This window comes from Lepidochelys kempii, chromosome 2 (assembly GCF_965140265.1).
Source record: "Lepidochelys kempii isolate rLepKem1 chromosome 2, rLepKem1.hap2, whole genome shotgun sequence".
In the NCBI taxonomy this organism is placed as follows: Eukaryota; Metazoa; Chordata; order Testudines; family Cheloniidae; genus Lepidochelys; species Lepidochelys kempii.
Window position 1 is genome coordinate 150,751,845 of NC_133257.1, and position 16,070 is coordinate 150,767,914.

At 40.1% G+C, this 16,070-nt stretch overlaps 1 protein-coding gene across 1 annotated transcript; it reads right to left on the reverse strand.

The window, feature by feature from the left end:
• Nucleotides 1-5,911: 5,911 nt before the first annotated feature.
• IRX2 (iroquois homeobox 2) lies at nucleotides 5,912-11,561 on the reverse strand. Its single transcript, XM_073329472.1, has 5 exons — nucleotides 10,952-11,561; nucleotides 9,015-9,420; nucleotides 7,813-8,517; nucleotides 7,047-7,114; nucleotides 5,912-6,380 (listed from the first exon to the last, which is right to left on the reverse strand). Exons 1-4 carry the CDS (start codon nucleotides 11,192-11,194, stop codon nucleotides 7,071-7,073), a joined length of 1,398 nt encoding a protein of 465 aa, XP_073185573.1. The 5' UTR covers nucleotides 11,195-11,561; the 3' UTR covers nucleotides 5,912-6,380; nucleotides 7,047-7,070.
• Nucleotides 11,562-16,070: the final 4,509 nt, after the last annotated feature.

The window sequence follows — 16,070 nt, forward strand, 5'->3', positions numbered from 1 at the left end:
TACAATGTTAACTGGCTTACGTATATATTGCTGCCTTTATTGCCTTGATGTGACAAATTAAAACATACACTCTGGAAACTGCATTCATTTGTGGACAGTTACAGAAAGGGGAGCTGGGTGATATCAAAGCTGTCAAGCTGAATTAATTTGAAAACTTTCATTTTGACTGCAATCCCCATTGCATTTTTGTTGCAGTGTGGAAACACTCTAGCGGCATACCGTTTTCCATTGTACTATTTGTAATGCATTAATCTTCAACGTTAAACTAACAATGTATTACATAAAATTTAGTTCAAGGAGCGGATCTGGGCAAAATAGATTTTTAGATTTTTCAAACGTTGAACAAAAGGGTTCAAAGGTTAAATGTTAAACTTGTATTATTATTATTATTATTTCAAGTATCAGGCCTGATAGATTTAACCAGACCCCCTGAAATCGTTGGGAGATGGCAAATCAGTGATTATGCCTGTCTTTGTCCATATTGTGCCTCCCAGCTGATTAGCAGCCTTAAAGGCTCTTCCACATTAAGATATATTACTAGAAGCAGTTTTCTGAGGAAAGTCTTAATTATCACAAAGCATTGCATGCTTCTCCGTGCTAGATTTTTTTTTTTAAATTCGTCACCCTCTCTTCCAAGTTTTACTCAAACTTGTGCCTTTAAGACAGTTAACGTTATTGTATAACTTCCAGATGTGATTCACTTTTCAGATGCCCCACGAGACAACCGTTGCAATGTACTTTTTTTTCTCCTGCAACCTACCAAGTTCCAGAGCAGATTGCTTCCCATCTTAATCTACTAACGCTAAATTATCTTGCAGATTTTAAGGGTGGCCGAAAATCAAGCCCATTTATTTTTTCTCCCACGAGAAGATGGCAGGGGTTAAAATGTCCTGTTTGCCCTTTCTCTTAATCAAGCAGAGAAAAGCAAGAACTGCTGGCACCTTATGGGACTCAGACCTACTGCTGCTTTGAGCAGCCCGCACCCAACCAACTTTGATTAGCCTTTTTCCAGTTGCTGTTTATTTGGTTGTCATTTCTCCCTTTTCCTCCAGAATTGTTATTTATGCCCTGAAACGTGAACGTTGCGAGTTTTGCTATTAAATGGCGTCTTCTACATCGGGGTGCTTCTCTCCCCCGAGAGCTGGGCAGAAGGGGCTGCCAAAAGAGCAGGGGGAAACTGTCTAAATCATAATCAAATCAGCTTCGAATTCATTACACCAGAGCATTAACTAATTACCAGATCAGAGAGAAGAAAAATAAATATTCCTTTAAATAACTGAAGGTAATTATAACCCTGTTGTTGACATTAACGATTAATAATTGATCAGAAGTTAGACACAATAAATTGTCAATTTATCTCCCTATAAAAATGCACATACTTATTTTTCTGTACATTTAATACAGAGCCCAATTACCGTATTCGCATAGCTGCTGCACAGGGAGCGAGACATACCATTCGCATTTAGCCATTTCTTTATTTTTTTTTAAAGCACGCACAATTAATTTACTCAAGCACTTTATTTAGCAAAGTGATTTGACAATGCCGCCTATTGTAGTACGGTTGTGAGGAACTAAGGTTCAGGTGAGCTTCTCTCTCCTATTAAGGCTACTTATATTTCCCAGATTATAGCCATTAAAAGTAAACTCCCGTTTCGGAAGCAAATGTCTTTTGCTTAAATCGGGACAGTCAAGTCCCTACATTTCATGGCTTTTATTTTTCTCGGGAAAATAGAGTAGACCTTGCCCTGACTGGTACAAAACAGTGAAATTCGCCTCTGATTTATTCGGTGGGGGGTCGGAATTGTTCCAGATTGCAGGAGTCCAGCTGTCACCTCCGCCAGACTGTTTACAGGTAAAACGCTCCTTTAAAAGGATACATCCTGTCATAAGAACGCTCGCTGTAATTGTTTATGGCCAAAATATAAACGCGCTGTTAGAAATTCACCGTTTTGTTGCCGTGTTTATTTAGAGTAGGCGTCAAAGGGGCAAAACAATATTCACAATTCAGAATAATTAAGTTGTCTTATTTATCTAGTATTCCCAAATCGGAATGCATAAATGCATCTGAAAATACATCCGGGACTCCTTTTTTCCCCCTTTACTTTTTGCTTTGTTTTTTATCTTCTTTATAACCCAGTAACGTACCTGAATTTCCATCTGCCGGGTTAAAGAGAAAGGCATGAATTTTACAGCACTTCATTTTTTTTTTTTTATCCTACAAGAAAAAGGATGTTTTTCGTTAAGTCAATAAGCAGAAGATTGTGCTTGAATTAGGGAAATATTTTAATGCATAACATTATCAAACGATATATCTGTAAATTAATCTTTTTTTGCAAACGTTAATACGCGATAAAAATCTTCGACTTAATCGAATTTCTGCTGCGGTTTATTAACGGGGCTAGGTGGAGGTTTAACTAATTTTAAAGTGCGATGTAAACAGTGACAAGAGAAGAAATTTCCAAAGCGGGATGGTTTGGGTTTTTTCGTTCTAGCTGGCTAGGAATGCCTGTAATTAACGGCTGTCTCCTCTGCCGGGCCTGGGGCCCGGTTTCTCATTCCTTATGTACCCTAAACTCTCGAGCCCGTCACTGGCAGTCTGGGAAGAGGGACGCGCAGGAAGTTCAAGATGCGCCCCTCTAAGGACAGAGGCAGGGACAGGCTTTACTGTGTGATGGCTTGTTGGATGCCCCTGATGGGCTCGGTTGTGTCTGGTAGCAGGGAGTTACACACACCCTGCTCTTTGTTTCTTTGCCTAAGATTGATTTTTTTTTTTAATCGCGATCTCCTCAAAGAGTGTGTGTGTGTGTGTGTATAAGCCCCTGATCCCCTTATTTTTTCCTCTACCAGAGCTCTTCTCTTATTAGGTCTGCATGGTTTACATGCAGAGTCAATGGAAACCGAAACGCTGGTGTCTATAACAATGTATGTTAACTCTTTCTTTAAACTCCTTATCTCCCTCAAACCGTGAACTTGTATTCAGGAGCAGCTCACATCCTTTCCTTTCTGTTTATGGCCTGTGCCGTGTCTCTCCGTCTCCCTCCCCCTCTCCCAGCCTCAATCAAACAAAGGTGGGTGAAGTTCTTTTCAACTTTCAAAGGCAGTTGGTGAGCAGCTTTGCTGAAACAATAACTCTTTTTACTGAGAACAAATGGTGACATTTGAAGGGAGCAAGGAAAGGCAGTCCAAAGTGGAACGCGCCTCTGTTCCTATTTGACAACAGCACCAGTCCCTCGGGGATCCCACCTGAGATTAAAGCTTGAATTTCGGTAAATCAACTCTAATGAAACCTCTAGCCCTGGAGAAGGGAGGGTTTGTTCTAGCAGTTCCGAAACAAGCACTTACAAAGATGCGGGGGAGGGGAATTTGGAGTAAATAAAGGGATGGGCGTGAGATATTAATCCCAACGGGCTGATTAGCGTCAATATGAAACAAACTGTACACAAAGTACTCTTTTATTGTCCAAGTGTCTTTCTTTCCTTCCTGAAGTAATCACACTGTTTGTGCCAAAAGCCTAACACAGACACGCTTTCGTCCCGCTTTTAATTTTAATTATTAAACATTAACTGAGATTGGCAATGGAATTCTTGTCCATTCATTTTCTATTAAAAATACATTTGTTTGCCAGATCTTTTGGGTGGTGTCCATCTTGATCCGTGAGCACTCATGAATTTCTCAAAGAGGATGATAGAAACCCATTGGGTTTTACATACATAGTGAATATTTAAAAGCGAGTTCCCCAAGTCTTTCTACTTTCCTTTCCAGAAAGAAATCCAGGTCTAAATACTAGCAAGGGTGGGTAAATTATGGAAATCTTTTATAATTCTTTGGGCGTATAAACATCAAAGGAATGTCGTTAGCCTTTTCTAATCTCTGCCACAGCGTTTGGTTTTTACCAATTGCAATGTATACGTTGTGTCCCCTGGAGGACCTGGGACATAAAAAGTGAGTGGTGGGGGTGGGGGGTGAGGTGGAAAGGAAAGAGTATTAACTTAGAGATGGGGAAAAGAGGCTTTAGTGCAAATGCCTCAACGGAAAATAAAAAAGTTCATCTTCATAACGTTTCCATTTTGCACAATAAAAACAGGTTTGAGATGGATGCAAACATTTGAACACAATCAATATTCCACATTTGTCTAAAGGCAAAGCATTCTCTGAAGGATTTATCGACTTTTTGTCAATTGTACTAGGTATTATATGCAGACCCAGAGTTGCGTTTTACTTATAGGCTAAAACGTTGCTTCATGTCACCCTGCAATATCTGAAGTAGGCCTGCACCGCAAAGATCTTTAGTGTACCTATCTATGGACAGCCTACAGTTTCCCAGAACTGTAATACTAATTTCTGCCTTCTCTGACATATTTTTCTTAATCAGCTTGACATCTTTGTAAGTTACCAATACAAGGTGTGTGTTTTTTTTTTTAAAGTCCCTTTCCCTACTTAAAAAGAAAAGGAGGACTTGTGGCACCTTAGAGACTAACCAATTTATTAGAGCATAAGCTTTCGTGAGCTACAGCTCACTTCCTCAGATGCATATCGTGGAAACTGCAGCAGGCTTTATATATACACAGAGAATATGAAACAATACCTATTCCCACCCCACTGTCCTGCTGGTAATAGCTTATCTAAAGTGATTTCCAGCACAAATCCAGGTTTTCTCACCCTCCACCCCCCCACACAAATTCACTCTCCTTAGTACCATCAGGATGTATTTTCTGACTCCAGTCTAGAATAGCTCTTTATCCAGTTAACATTCCCTAGGCTGCTGACTGAAGTATCTAAGATCACTTTCAAATGCCCTTTCTAACAAGACCTGAGCAAGAGGCCACTAATTTTCACTGAACAAAAAGCCACTGGAGAGAGCTCCGTTTGTCAATATCAACTGGTCCAGCAATTTTCCATCCTCAGACACATCGGCCTATCTGAGCTGGCAGATGTTTAGACAAGATTTTATAAATTGTTCAATATCAGACCATAATGAACCCCAACTGACCATTCCAAAGCAGCTAAAAGCATCCAGGATCTCCCCTGCTGGGATCTAATAATGCTCTCATGCTGGAACATTATTAATCATGGAATAAAATAGATGAGCCTCTTGAAAAATAAGTGTATGATTGATTAAAGGGCAATCTAAGAAGCTATTATTCTTGTTTTATAACCGTAAATTATATTCACTCAATTTATCTTTTGGGGGAAATAAATGATTGTTCGTTTCTTTTCTGAAATTATATTATATGGGGATTCTCATTATTTTACTGAAAATTAAAATGATGGGGTATCTGTTCTTCTGAGTCTAATCAAGGTGGATCTCTAACAGGACTACCAAATTATAGATATAATTCATGCAATTTAGAAGAGGAAAAACATAAAAAATAGAGTCTGGAGTATTTTGTTTTCTTGTATTTTCAGCACTTCTGGACATAACTTAGAATTAAAATAAATGATTGCTTGAGCTATAGCAAAGTAGGGTGAGTTATGAAGATTTTTTATTTATGGAAAAGGAAAATAGCATTGGAAAGTGCTAGTACTAAAAATAACTGCATCTCTGCTAGCTTGTAAAAAATGTGCATACAGGTGTACCTTTATATCTATCTATAGCGATATATCTATACAGAACAACTCTGAGCTTTAATTAAATAAAGCATGTATTTGCAGTTTGTTTAATTGGTTTAGGCTTTTTACATTCTAAAAAATTATGAAGTGAAATTACGACTACTATCAATTTTATGATTTTTCTAAATAATTTAGTATTTTAGGGGGAAATGAACCAAAAACACCATATTGTTGCAGACTAGTCTGTTTGTTTTTATTTACAATTGAAGATATAAATTAGTAAAGAAATCTTGTTAAACAACCAAAGATTGTATAACCATTAATGTTTCAAATAAAAACCAGGCAAAATTTATTTACAAAAGTTCAAATTTCATTGCAATACAACTTGCATAAATTACTAGAAGCTTTTATATCATTACAAAAATAAATATCAAATTTGTTTCCACTTTGTAAGTACTCAAGTTCTCCAATCACATCTTTGTTATCTCTACTGTATACATCTTTTACAAATAAATTTTACAATAAAACCTATCACACCTATCGAATATATACCGTGGCAATGAAGTGATCAATTCAAGATATCCTGAGAAAAACAGATCTGTTTTCAAAAGTAACACATACATTGGGGAAACTATACTATACCAGCAAACTCACATATGTCCAACAAAATTCTGGTTTAATAATTAGAGTCTGTAGATTTAATAGTGCTCTGTGGTCTTCCTTTATACAGTGGCACAAGATGTGATCCGGATTTAGAGATTTGTTCTATATATTAGCTCGGGGAGAGATGATGGCTTGCTGACTTTTTTCAAAGCAATTGTGACACCTACCTGTGGACCAAGGAAAAAACCAGATCATCCAAAATCCTTCAGTTACACACTAACACCATTAAACTGGGGGGGGGGGGGGAAGGGGAGGGGTCCTAAAATGCTTACTCTTTTATTTTCTTCTCATGAAAATATTAGTTTTAAAAGATCTATAGGATTTTGGTTAGTCTTAAACATAAACGGTTGTAAGGATGCCATTGTTACCAGACATCAAACAATTCAGAGATACCATAACCTCCTAGAAATGCATGCTGAAATCTTATAATTGTGCTTTTTAATTTTAAATATTTACAATGTACAATTCTAATAATATCTTAACACAAGCGCCTTACCTTATAACAATTATTAGAAAATTAATTTAAAAAGAGATCTCAAGATATCTCTATAAAATGTAAGTATTCCTTTATTTTTGTTTTACATAAGGTAAAAGAAAACCTTAGGTCATATCAAGGAGTTGGGAACCCTCTAAACTGACTTATAAAAGAGTATAAAGCAGAGAAGAAAAGCTGTAATAAGGGATTTTAAAAAGACCAGAAAAGAGCATATTACTTTGTAATCAGACTCTTATGTAATGAAGCAGGAAATTAACGTTAAGCAAGTTTACAGCTGTGCAATATGTCTTGGACCTGATGCCAAATGATCAGTGTAATAGAAAATGTTCTCACTTACTTGCATTGCTGTGTGATTGCACTTCTATAGGTATGGTTGTACTCCTACTGTGAAGACGTCAGTGGGATCTGTCAAAATATAACCGTCAGTTAGTCACAGGACACAGCCACCTAACTAGATTATACAGTATGTGAATGTCCCAAAATTCACTTGCAGAAAATTCATATCTAAATCATTTAGAACGTCTACATTAATATTTTATAATTGACTACAGTTTGGATAATGGTGGTATCAGGCTTTTTTTTTTCCTTTTTAAAATCAGACAATTATATTAATTTGTTATACTAATTTTAAAACTGTATGGGAAAAATAGAGGTTTTATGATAGACCTAATTTGGTAATTTGGATCATTTTATTTTCTTTATCTTAAATCGAATAAAACTATATTTAACTCCTTAAAATTAAAAAAAAAGTTAGTGTCCTGTTTTACTAAACACTGCACAAAAGGTAAAGATAGCAGCGTTTTTAAATTATATATATTAAAGGGTTTATTTTAAACCCTTTTAAAGCTACATATTTAGCCCACTAGATTTTTTTAACTCCTCTGTTATTTCTTTTTTCTATTCCTTACATACAAAAAAAGGGGGAATATATTTTTAAATTCCCAAAATATATTGTTGTCTAGCTCCAGCTCCTTTTTCTTAAGTATTGTCGGTTTGTTTGTCTGCTGGCCGTAGTGGTGTTTGTCCAAATAAGCACTCTTTATCTACAGTGTGTATAGAAGTCATGTTGCCTTTGGGAAGAAAAGAAGCAATCAGTCACCTACCTTTCTTAGACTCATAACTAGAGGGCCTGTAATGTTGTTCTAGCTGGTTAGTGATCGTTTTCAAAGAGTCACTGCTCTGTTTGTGAACAGAGCTTGTATTTAGTACAGTCTGACTTAGTCCCTCGTTCGAAGCCATTGCTGCGGAGTTATATCTCAGGATCCCCTGGCTCTGGAGTGCGTTAAAGTTCCCATAGTTTGTATAATTGGTATAAAAAGGAGAAGTGTAATAAATGTGCCTTCCTAAGAGAGAAGAGGGAGAGTAGGCAGAGCTGTGAGAAGTAGAAGAGGGGGTTACTGAAGATAAAGCCGGTGGCTGACAGCTTTGGCCCAGGTTCTGATTTTTAAGGTCCGAGGTGGCTATTTCAGCTAGAGACCAGAGCTTGGGCTTAATGGCCTGTATCTCGGAACTGGGGGAAATCCTGTTGTCCAAAGTAGTCTTATTGGAGTTCCTTGACGCGTCCTCGTGGGGGTGATTAAGGAGGGGGGCTTCCACTCCGGTGAGGGGGGAGGAAGTGACAGGCTTAGCGGGAAGGTCTCTCTCTGCTTCATCATCTTCATCCTCGTCGTCCTCGATGTCCTCGTATTTGTCCTTGCACTCTGATCCGGACTCGCAGAGCGTGTCCCCTACTCGGCAGGGCAACTTCTCCCCGTCAGACTCCGCGGAGCAGGAGTGATCAGTGAGCGAGTCAACCTGCAAGCTGATCCCTGCAAAGGCAGCAGCCGAACAGACAAGGGTACAGTCAGTTATATAGACTAAAGAGAACAGGAGAGAAGCAACCACAACCACTGATAGGAAAGCGACGCTTGTAATCAAATCCTTTTATGTATAATTATACTTGTAGGAACACTCCCACCGGCTATCACTACGGCTGCATGAAAGCAGCTTCCTGTGTGCGCCCGTACAAAAGCACGACAGGCATTATTAACGCAAATGCTCCGGCTAGCTGTTTTAGGGGAATGGCTCATTGCAGAATTAGGTCAATGTAAACGGTCTTTGCTACCGTTATAATCAGTTAAAGGTGAAGATAAGCTATTGAGGGTAAACGGCATAGAGGGGATGGGACATGAGTTTTAAATATATCCCGCAGCATCCCGGTTACAATATGGGAAGTAAAAGTGCATTTAAATAAATTCTGGCACTTGCACATGTATCCCTTTGGGACCTTTCTACCTAGTTATAGTACAATCGTGTTGTGCCTAACCTTCGTCCTCTGCTGAAGTTTCATTGCTTTCCTGCACCTTATCTGAACTTTCCTCCTTACTTCTTGCTCCATCCCCTTCGTCTTCATCTTCATCTTCGCTTTTGTTCCGGGGAGCCCAAGTCATTTTGTTCTCCTTCTTGAGCCTCCTCCTGGCGTTGGCGAACCAGGTGGAGACCTGGGTGAGGGTCATCTTTGTGATGATGGCCAGCATGATCTTCTCGCCCTTGGTGGGGTAGGGGTTCTTCCTGTGCTCATTCAGCCAGGCCTTCAGGGTGGCTGTGGCATCTCGGGTGGCGTTTTTCCTGTAAGCGGGATCATTCAGCTGGTAAGGGTAAGCAGGACTGCCATAGGGATGGTAACTGATGGCCCCGGTCATCCCAGTCGTATGAGCATCGTAAGGAGAGCCCTGGAAAGGGCAAAACAGTGGGTTGGCAATTTGTTATTGCTGCTAGTCATTAGTAAGTTGTCAAGAAAAGATCAGTGATTATATCTGCATTGTCTTGGATTGGTGTCTCACATTCCTATTCTAATAGCAAACAAGGGTACACAAAGGCCTTTAAGATCTTGTTTACCTCCTCCCCCTCCCAAACCGCACACACTTTAATCGCTGATCTTTTAATCTTCAGTTAATTTTAGTTCCTTGTAATTGAATATTTCCCAAAATTATTTCTGAGTCACGCAGACATTTTAAAAAGGGCCTTACAGGTAGTGCCTTACTATCTACGTTTCTCTCAAAGGTTCAAAAGATGTTTCCTTTTTGCTATAGAAAATACAACAGAGCCACCGCTTAGCAATTCACTGCACTAATGCATTGCAAATTCAACTCGCAAATCAGAAGATATGCACCGTTTCGAATTGTTTAAATGAGATGTAATTAGCATTTTAATTCGCCCTTTAACGTTTGCATTGCGCTTATTTAAGTCTGCGTAATGGAAGAAAAGTTGAAGATATTACTAAGGAAGTTGATAACTTTAAGGACGTTTAAAAATCCCAGAGAAGGGAGAGTTACGGCCCCAAAATCACCTAATGTTCTTAATACTTGACAAACACACTTTGCAACTTCCAGCCACTTGTCTACTGGCTCCTCGACAGGAAAGTCAGGAGGGGCAGATCTTTCACATTGCATTGAACTGAGACTGCACGACATTTCTGCTGAAGTATTTTACACCCAGAAAACATTTGGTTTTCCGTCGGTTTATATAACTAACCTTTCTGCCACCCCTTCCTGGAACCAATCGTAACCAATCTGGAGTCTCCGACCTTAAATTCCTGATGTGTGTCTATATAACTGTAACTATATATATATATATATATATATACACACAGACACACGCAATTTCAAATGTTCCTTTTAAGTAATGACAACAAAGTGAAAGCTGAAGCTGCGGCCACCACAACCATCTTGGGTACGAGCGAAGCTCACAGATCGCAAACAGATGCTTCTTTTCATTCCTAAAATCCAGTTAAACTATTAGCACAAAACGCATTGAAAGTAACTGAAACCGCACCGGGCTCACTTCCCGGAGCTCCACTAATCGTTGGCTTGGAAAAGCAAGAAAAAAGAAATCCTCCCCTCTCCTCCCGCAGCACAAAACGCAGCCACCAAACTGCTTCAGACAATGCGGATTCTTTACTAACGGACACGCGAGCGAGGGCAGGCTCAGTTTTATGTTTGCAAGCCCCGAGAGCCGCCAGGGTCCGGTCCGAGGTAGTGCCAGGGCCCCTGTCCTCTTCTCCCTTTGCCCCGCTTGGACACCTCGGGTCTGCACTCTGAGCGTGGTGTTGGGAAAACATACGCTGGCGGCTGAGTTTGTGCTCAGCGCGTGGCTGTGCAGCCCGGGCTCTGTTACTGATGGTGCGTGTGTAGGAGATAGGGGCAGAGGAGGATGAGGATGAGGATGCTAATGAAGAAGGAGAGGATTTTTCTCGGTAGTTACCATGTAGGAGGGGAATCCCGTGGCGGGGTCTGTGGAGTACTGGAGCGGGCTGGTGAAGCCTGTGGCCGCCGCCTGGGCTGTGAAAGCTGCCGATCCCGGGTAAGGGCTGAACGCCGAGCCTGACGAAGACCTGGCCAGCTCCTCGCTCCTGGGGGCTGCCAGAGCCGACGCCCCGTACGTCGGGCAGGAGTACAGAGCCAGCGAGCCGGGGGGCTGGTAGAGGTAACCCTGAGGATAGGACATGGCTTGCACGGGCGTGCACAGGAGCAGGGAGGGGGCGAGGGTGACCGGCCCTGGCGCTTCTGCTGCTCCTTCTGCGGCTTTCGTGTTCCCGCTCCCTCTCCCCGGCTGGCTCTGGGCAGCTGTGCAGAGAATGAGACGTGTCCTACTGGCCCCCCATGCACCTCGGCCAGCACCACAACGGCGGATCCGCTCAGGAGGAGAAGGGCATGGGGAGAGGGGAGAAGTAGCTGGGTAACGACAAGGGGGAGAGAGGAAGCAAGCCAGGGAGAGAGGGAGGGAGAGAGCCCGGCTCAGGAAAGTGGCTGCTGCATATGGAGTTCTGCCCGCCAGCCCGCTCCCCCAGCGCCGGCCAGCCTGTATTTTGGGGGAAGTATAGAGTCTAGAGTGAAGAGTTAAGGGAAGGAGCACTCGAGTTTCTGAGAGACATTGGAAAGCAGAGCTGTCCGTCACAGAGGCTCATCTGCATATTCCGTCGGGCCCGCCCCTTCTCCTTCTCCATCTCCCCCCGCAGACGGAGGGAGGGAAGCAGGCTGTTGTAATGGGTTACAAGCCACCCTCTCTGTCTGACAGCGAGCACACTGCTGAAGCCAAAGGATGATACCGCTGATCAGTTTCTCCCGGCTCAGAGCCACAAACACGCTTGCACACACTCCATTGCAATAGGTACCCATGCACACACTTTCTATCTTCTATATTATCACAGACTTGCGCACAGGGCTTGTTAGTATATCGTGGGAAAGCACAAGTACAAGTATTGCCCTGTGTATGGTGAAAAGGCGGGAAGTACACACATGAATAGACTGAGAACACTATATGATTGTCAGTGTATGACAACAATAGCTTTCTACTTTGATAACAGTTTTTTTTTTTTTCACAAGCAGCCAAGCTACCTTAAATGTTCACATTAAATCCTCCAAGGAAAAATCTTTCAGCTTCCATTCTACTTGCTCTGGTGTTGGCTGCCTGGGGGAGAGCCCCAAGTGACCCTATGCAGGGGTACAACCCTTCTCTTTGCAGTTCGGAGAGGAAGCCTATCAGAACAAACATTCAGGGTATAATTAACTTAACAAATAATATAATTTCTGCCCACCACAAACACTAGCAGTTCTACAATATACCAGAAAGGAGAGGATGAGGTGAAGGCATTGGTCTATATTTTCTCAGGCTGACCGGTCTTGAGAGACTTTTGAGAAGTCTGTGATTGACTGTACACACAAGCCTTTGGATCTGGAATTGAACTCTATTATTAGTGAACTGTGATTAAGATACAATTCGTTTCTCCTCTCCTCCTTACCTTTCTAAATCCCTGCCTTCCCATAAGAACACACCTCATCTACCAAAGGTGTATTGCACTGTACACATTCCACTTAAATATGGATTTCCCTACCAGTCTGCACTATATCCAGTTTATTACTTGCTATGTCTCTTGCTTGCATGTACTGTAGGCCCCTGTGTGTGTGTGTTCTCAGGTACTCACCCTTATTCAGTGGCAATCCATCAGTGAGAGTTTTACTTAAAGAATACAGGATCAGGCCTTGAGGTATTAATCTAAACTGTGAAATAGTAATTGTTGAAAATAACGACATTTTAATGAAATAATTGCCACAAATAGGCAAAACACTAAAGCCTGAAATAAACTTCTACACTGGATCCTGTACACATTAAGCCATGTATTTTGTCTTCACTACATAAGTGAATGAGCATTTGTCCTTTATTTAACCAAATACAGTAGTTTAAAAAGTGCAGTCAGCTTTAAAGTTAAATTCTTTACTAAATGCCCCATATCATTACAGTAGATGGGGGAAATACATCAAACCAAAGTACACTGGGGGAATCTATTAGAAACTGACAGGAAGAAAAGATCGCAATAACTGAAGAATTATGGGTCATGGGGGCCGACTGTCAATTAAACCTGCTGCTAATAAAATAATACACTCTGAGATGCTGTTTTAATAATCTTTCTAATACAGGTTCAGTGTGCTTTCTGGGAAACTTGCAGTATTAAAACTATATAGCCAAGTATATGGATGTGTGCATGTTTTAAGCAACCTATGTTTGTTTTTGTTTTTCTTTCCCTGTGGAACCCCCTCCATCTCCGCGCCAATTTTCCCTTCACCCCTGCATCCAGAAGAGATCTGGCCACTCCACATAGGGAATTAATTCCTGTGGCCTATAGGAGATGCAATCCTTAAAAAGGAAGGTGAGGGGGGAGGAGGTTAACACCAACAGGTATTTCTTATCATTAAATCTAGACTTTCCATTTCGTGTTAAGAAAGTGATAAACAACTGGTAAACTCAATGCAGCAGATTACAGAAATGATGCTTGCTTTCCTACTTGGTGATTAATACACATGTATTAAATAACAATGGAAACTGTAAAAGCAAGTGCTTTAAATAACATGCATTCATATTTCAGTTATGTGGAATAATCGATATCAGGCGATTACGTCTGAATATTAAATCTCTGTGTTCGCAGGGCGACTTTTTAAGTATATGCATTTTTGTGCTTTGCTTTAGCGCTGCAGCAGCTGGAGATTTGAACATGAACATTAATTGTAACATTATAAAGTCATACATGAACATCTCGAAGTCAAATTGCATGCATTGCAAAATATAGAATACCTCTGCATTTTTATTTTGTAAAACAAGTCTGTTCTTTCCAACAGGGGCGACGTAAGTAAGTATTTAAGCCAGCTGATTGCTTTTAATTCATCCTCTTTAATAATTAGTGGTACAATTCAGATTTGGGAATACAATGGCGTTGTGTTGACATTATAACAGGGGATTAATGCTATTAACTGGGTGTTACAGTTATGACCTGGAAAGAGTGCTTAAACAAATACTGTGCTCCCAGGAGGAATTATGTAATTCAGTTCAGAGTATACACATACATAAAAACGCACACACACACGCACATCCTGGATATATAAGTTTGTATTTAGAAAATGTAGATGTTGCCTTTGTCTGCATTTGTATTTCTTGCGTTCCTTTGTGCAAAATCTTTTTTTATGATTTCACTAGGAAGACTATAAATCAATAGCACACCCACTAACAAATACAAAGAGCAACAGATTAAATTTTCAATATTTACATTGTGCATTGCAGAACATTGTCTTATATATAAAATGAATGATAATTCTGCAATAAAATATTAATGAAATATAGTATAATCATTTCAAAAGACATTCATGCTTTGGTTTGATTTGCATATTTTTGTATAGCTTCAGAAAAGTATGCTCTTACCCACTGCAAGGAGTATGCATTTACTTACAATAAACACTACTCATTTGACTTGGAATGTAGAAATCGAATTGCTATTGAGGTAATTTAAATATAATTTGTGATTAAAATCTGAAGTTTTGTGACAATATTGTTTTTGATCAGTGTACGCGGATTATATCTAATTTCACCCAAATTATGCTTTTTGATCTGAATATTTTTACCATAGATAGCTTTTAATCTATTGTGCTCCTTAACTGAAATCTATTTTTCCTGTTACTAATAAAAAACATCTAACTTGCACTATTAAACAGTATTTTTATTGGCAATAACTGTAGCAAATTAAAATGCCTACACAGAGGCTTGAGGACTTACACACTACACATTTCTTTGGATATCTATTCATTATCGCATCGTTCGCACCCCTAGATTTTAAGCAACACTCGCATTTGACTTTTTAAATGTAAAGTTTACTTCGGTTATAGTTAATGAGCAGCTAACAAAGATTAATCCTTTTCAGGTATTTTTTATTAGAGTCCTGGGAGACAGATGTTGTGGTTTGTCATTTTTTAGATGCTTACTACGGCTTCTTACACTAAAGCCACTGGTATGAAGTTTTAAGGCGATCAAAGATGAAAACCAGGACTGTGGGAATGGTGTCCTTCTTAGTATAATGTAAACATGATCTATTTGTTCTGTGTAATAACTGACTGTGAGTGTTTATGCATAGGCTTGTGTGTTTGGTGGGTATTTACGTAGGGCCCAATCCTTTAGTCTTTACTCAGGTGAAACTCCCATCGGCGTGAAGGAGAGATTTGCTTGACTAAGGACTGCGCGATCTGGCCAAAATATATTAACACACAAGCCACACAGATAATAGCATATATGTTACTTACTCAACCGTCATAATACTGGTCACAGTAACTTTTAAATTGGACTAAATGGAATCTAGTGGGGGTTTGGGATGCGTCATAATGCCTGTCGGAAACGGCTTCCTGTGACATAACAATACAATGGATCGGGAATGGTTCTCCTTTCTTTTATTAAACGGGGGGACGCTATCCTCTCCCTCAGATAAAGTGAAAGAATTGACTATTGTGTGTTTAAAATACCAACGACACACACACATAGGATGTTGTTCAGTTTGCTAGTAAAACAAGCAGTGTTTGCGACCCTGTTCTGAATAAGACGCGTTACGAGAACAATGCAGATAATGGAAAGAGATAGGCTGAGGTGAAGGAGCCACTTTGCCGGATCTGCTTTTAGGACTGAAAGGAAGAACTGAGAAAAGAGAGGACGGGAGGAGAGAAAAATAAGGAACTTTTTGCCATCTCCAGGATAAAATCTTTAGTTCAGGCTGAGTATGGGAGGGGGCGCTGTGGCAATGGATTATCCCCAGTGCTCCGAAACTCTCACAGCATAATTGTTTATGTAAGGTTCTTCTTCCCTTGGGTTTCTTTTAATATTTTAGTCATTACTTTTATTAAAAATATTATCAAACTGTCGCCCCATGCTACAAACATTAAAAGGAGGAGTATTTGAGTGAGTTAGATTCTGGCCACTTCTTGTCAAAGCTTTACTTGTCTTCTTCCTTTCTTTTCAGCTCGGTAAGAATGGATATAATAATTAGAATTTTTCAATATACACTAAAAGAATA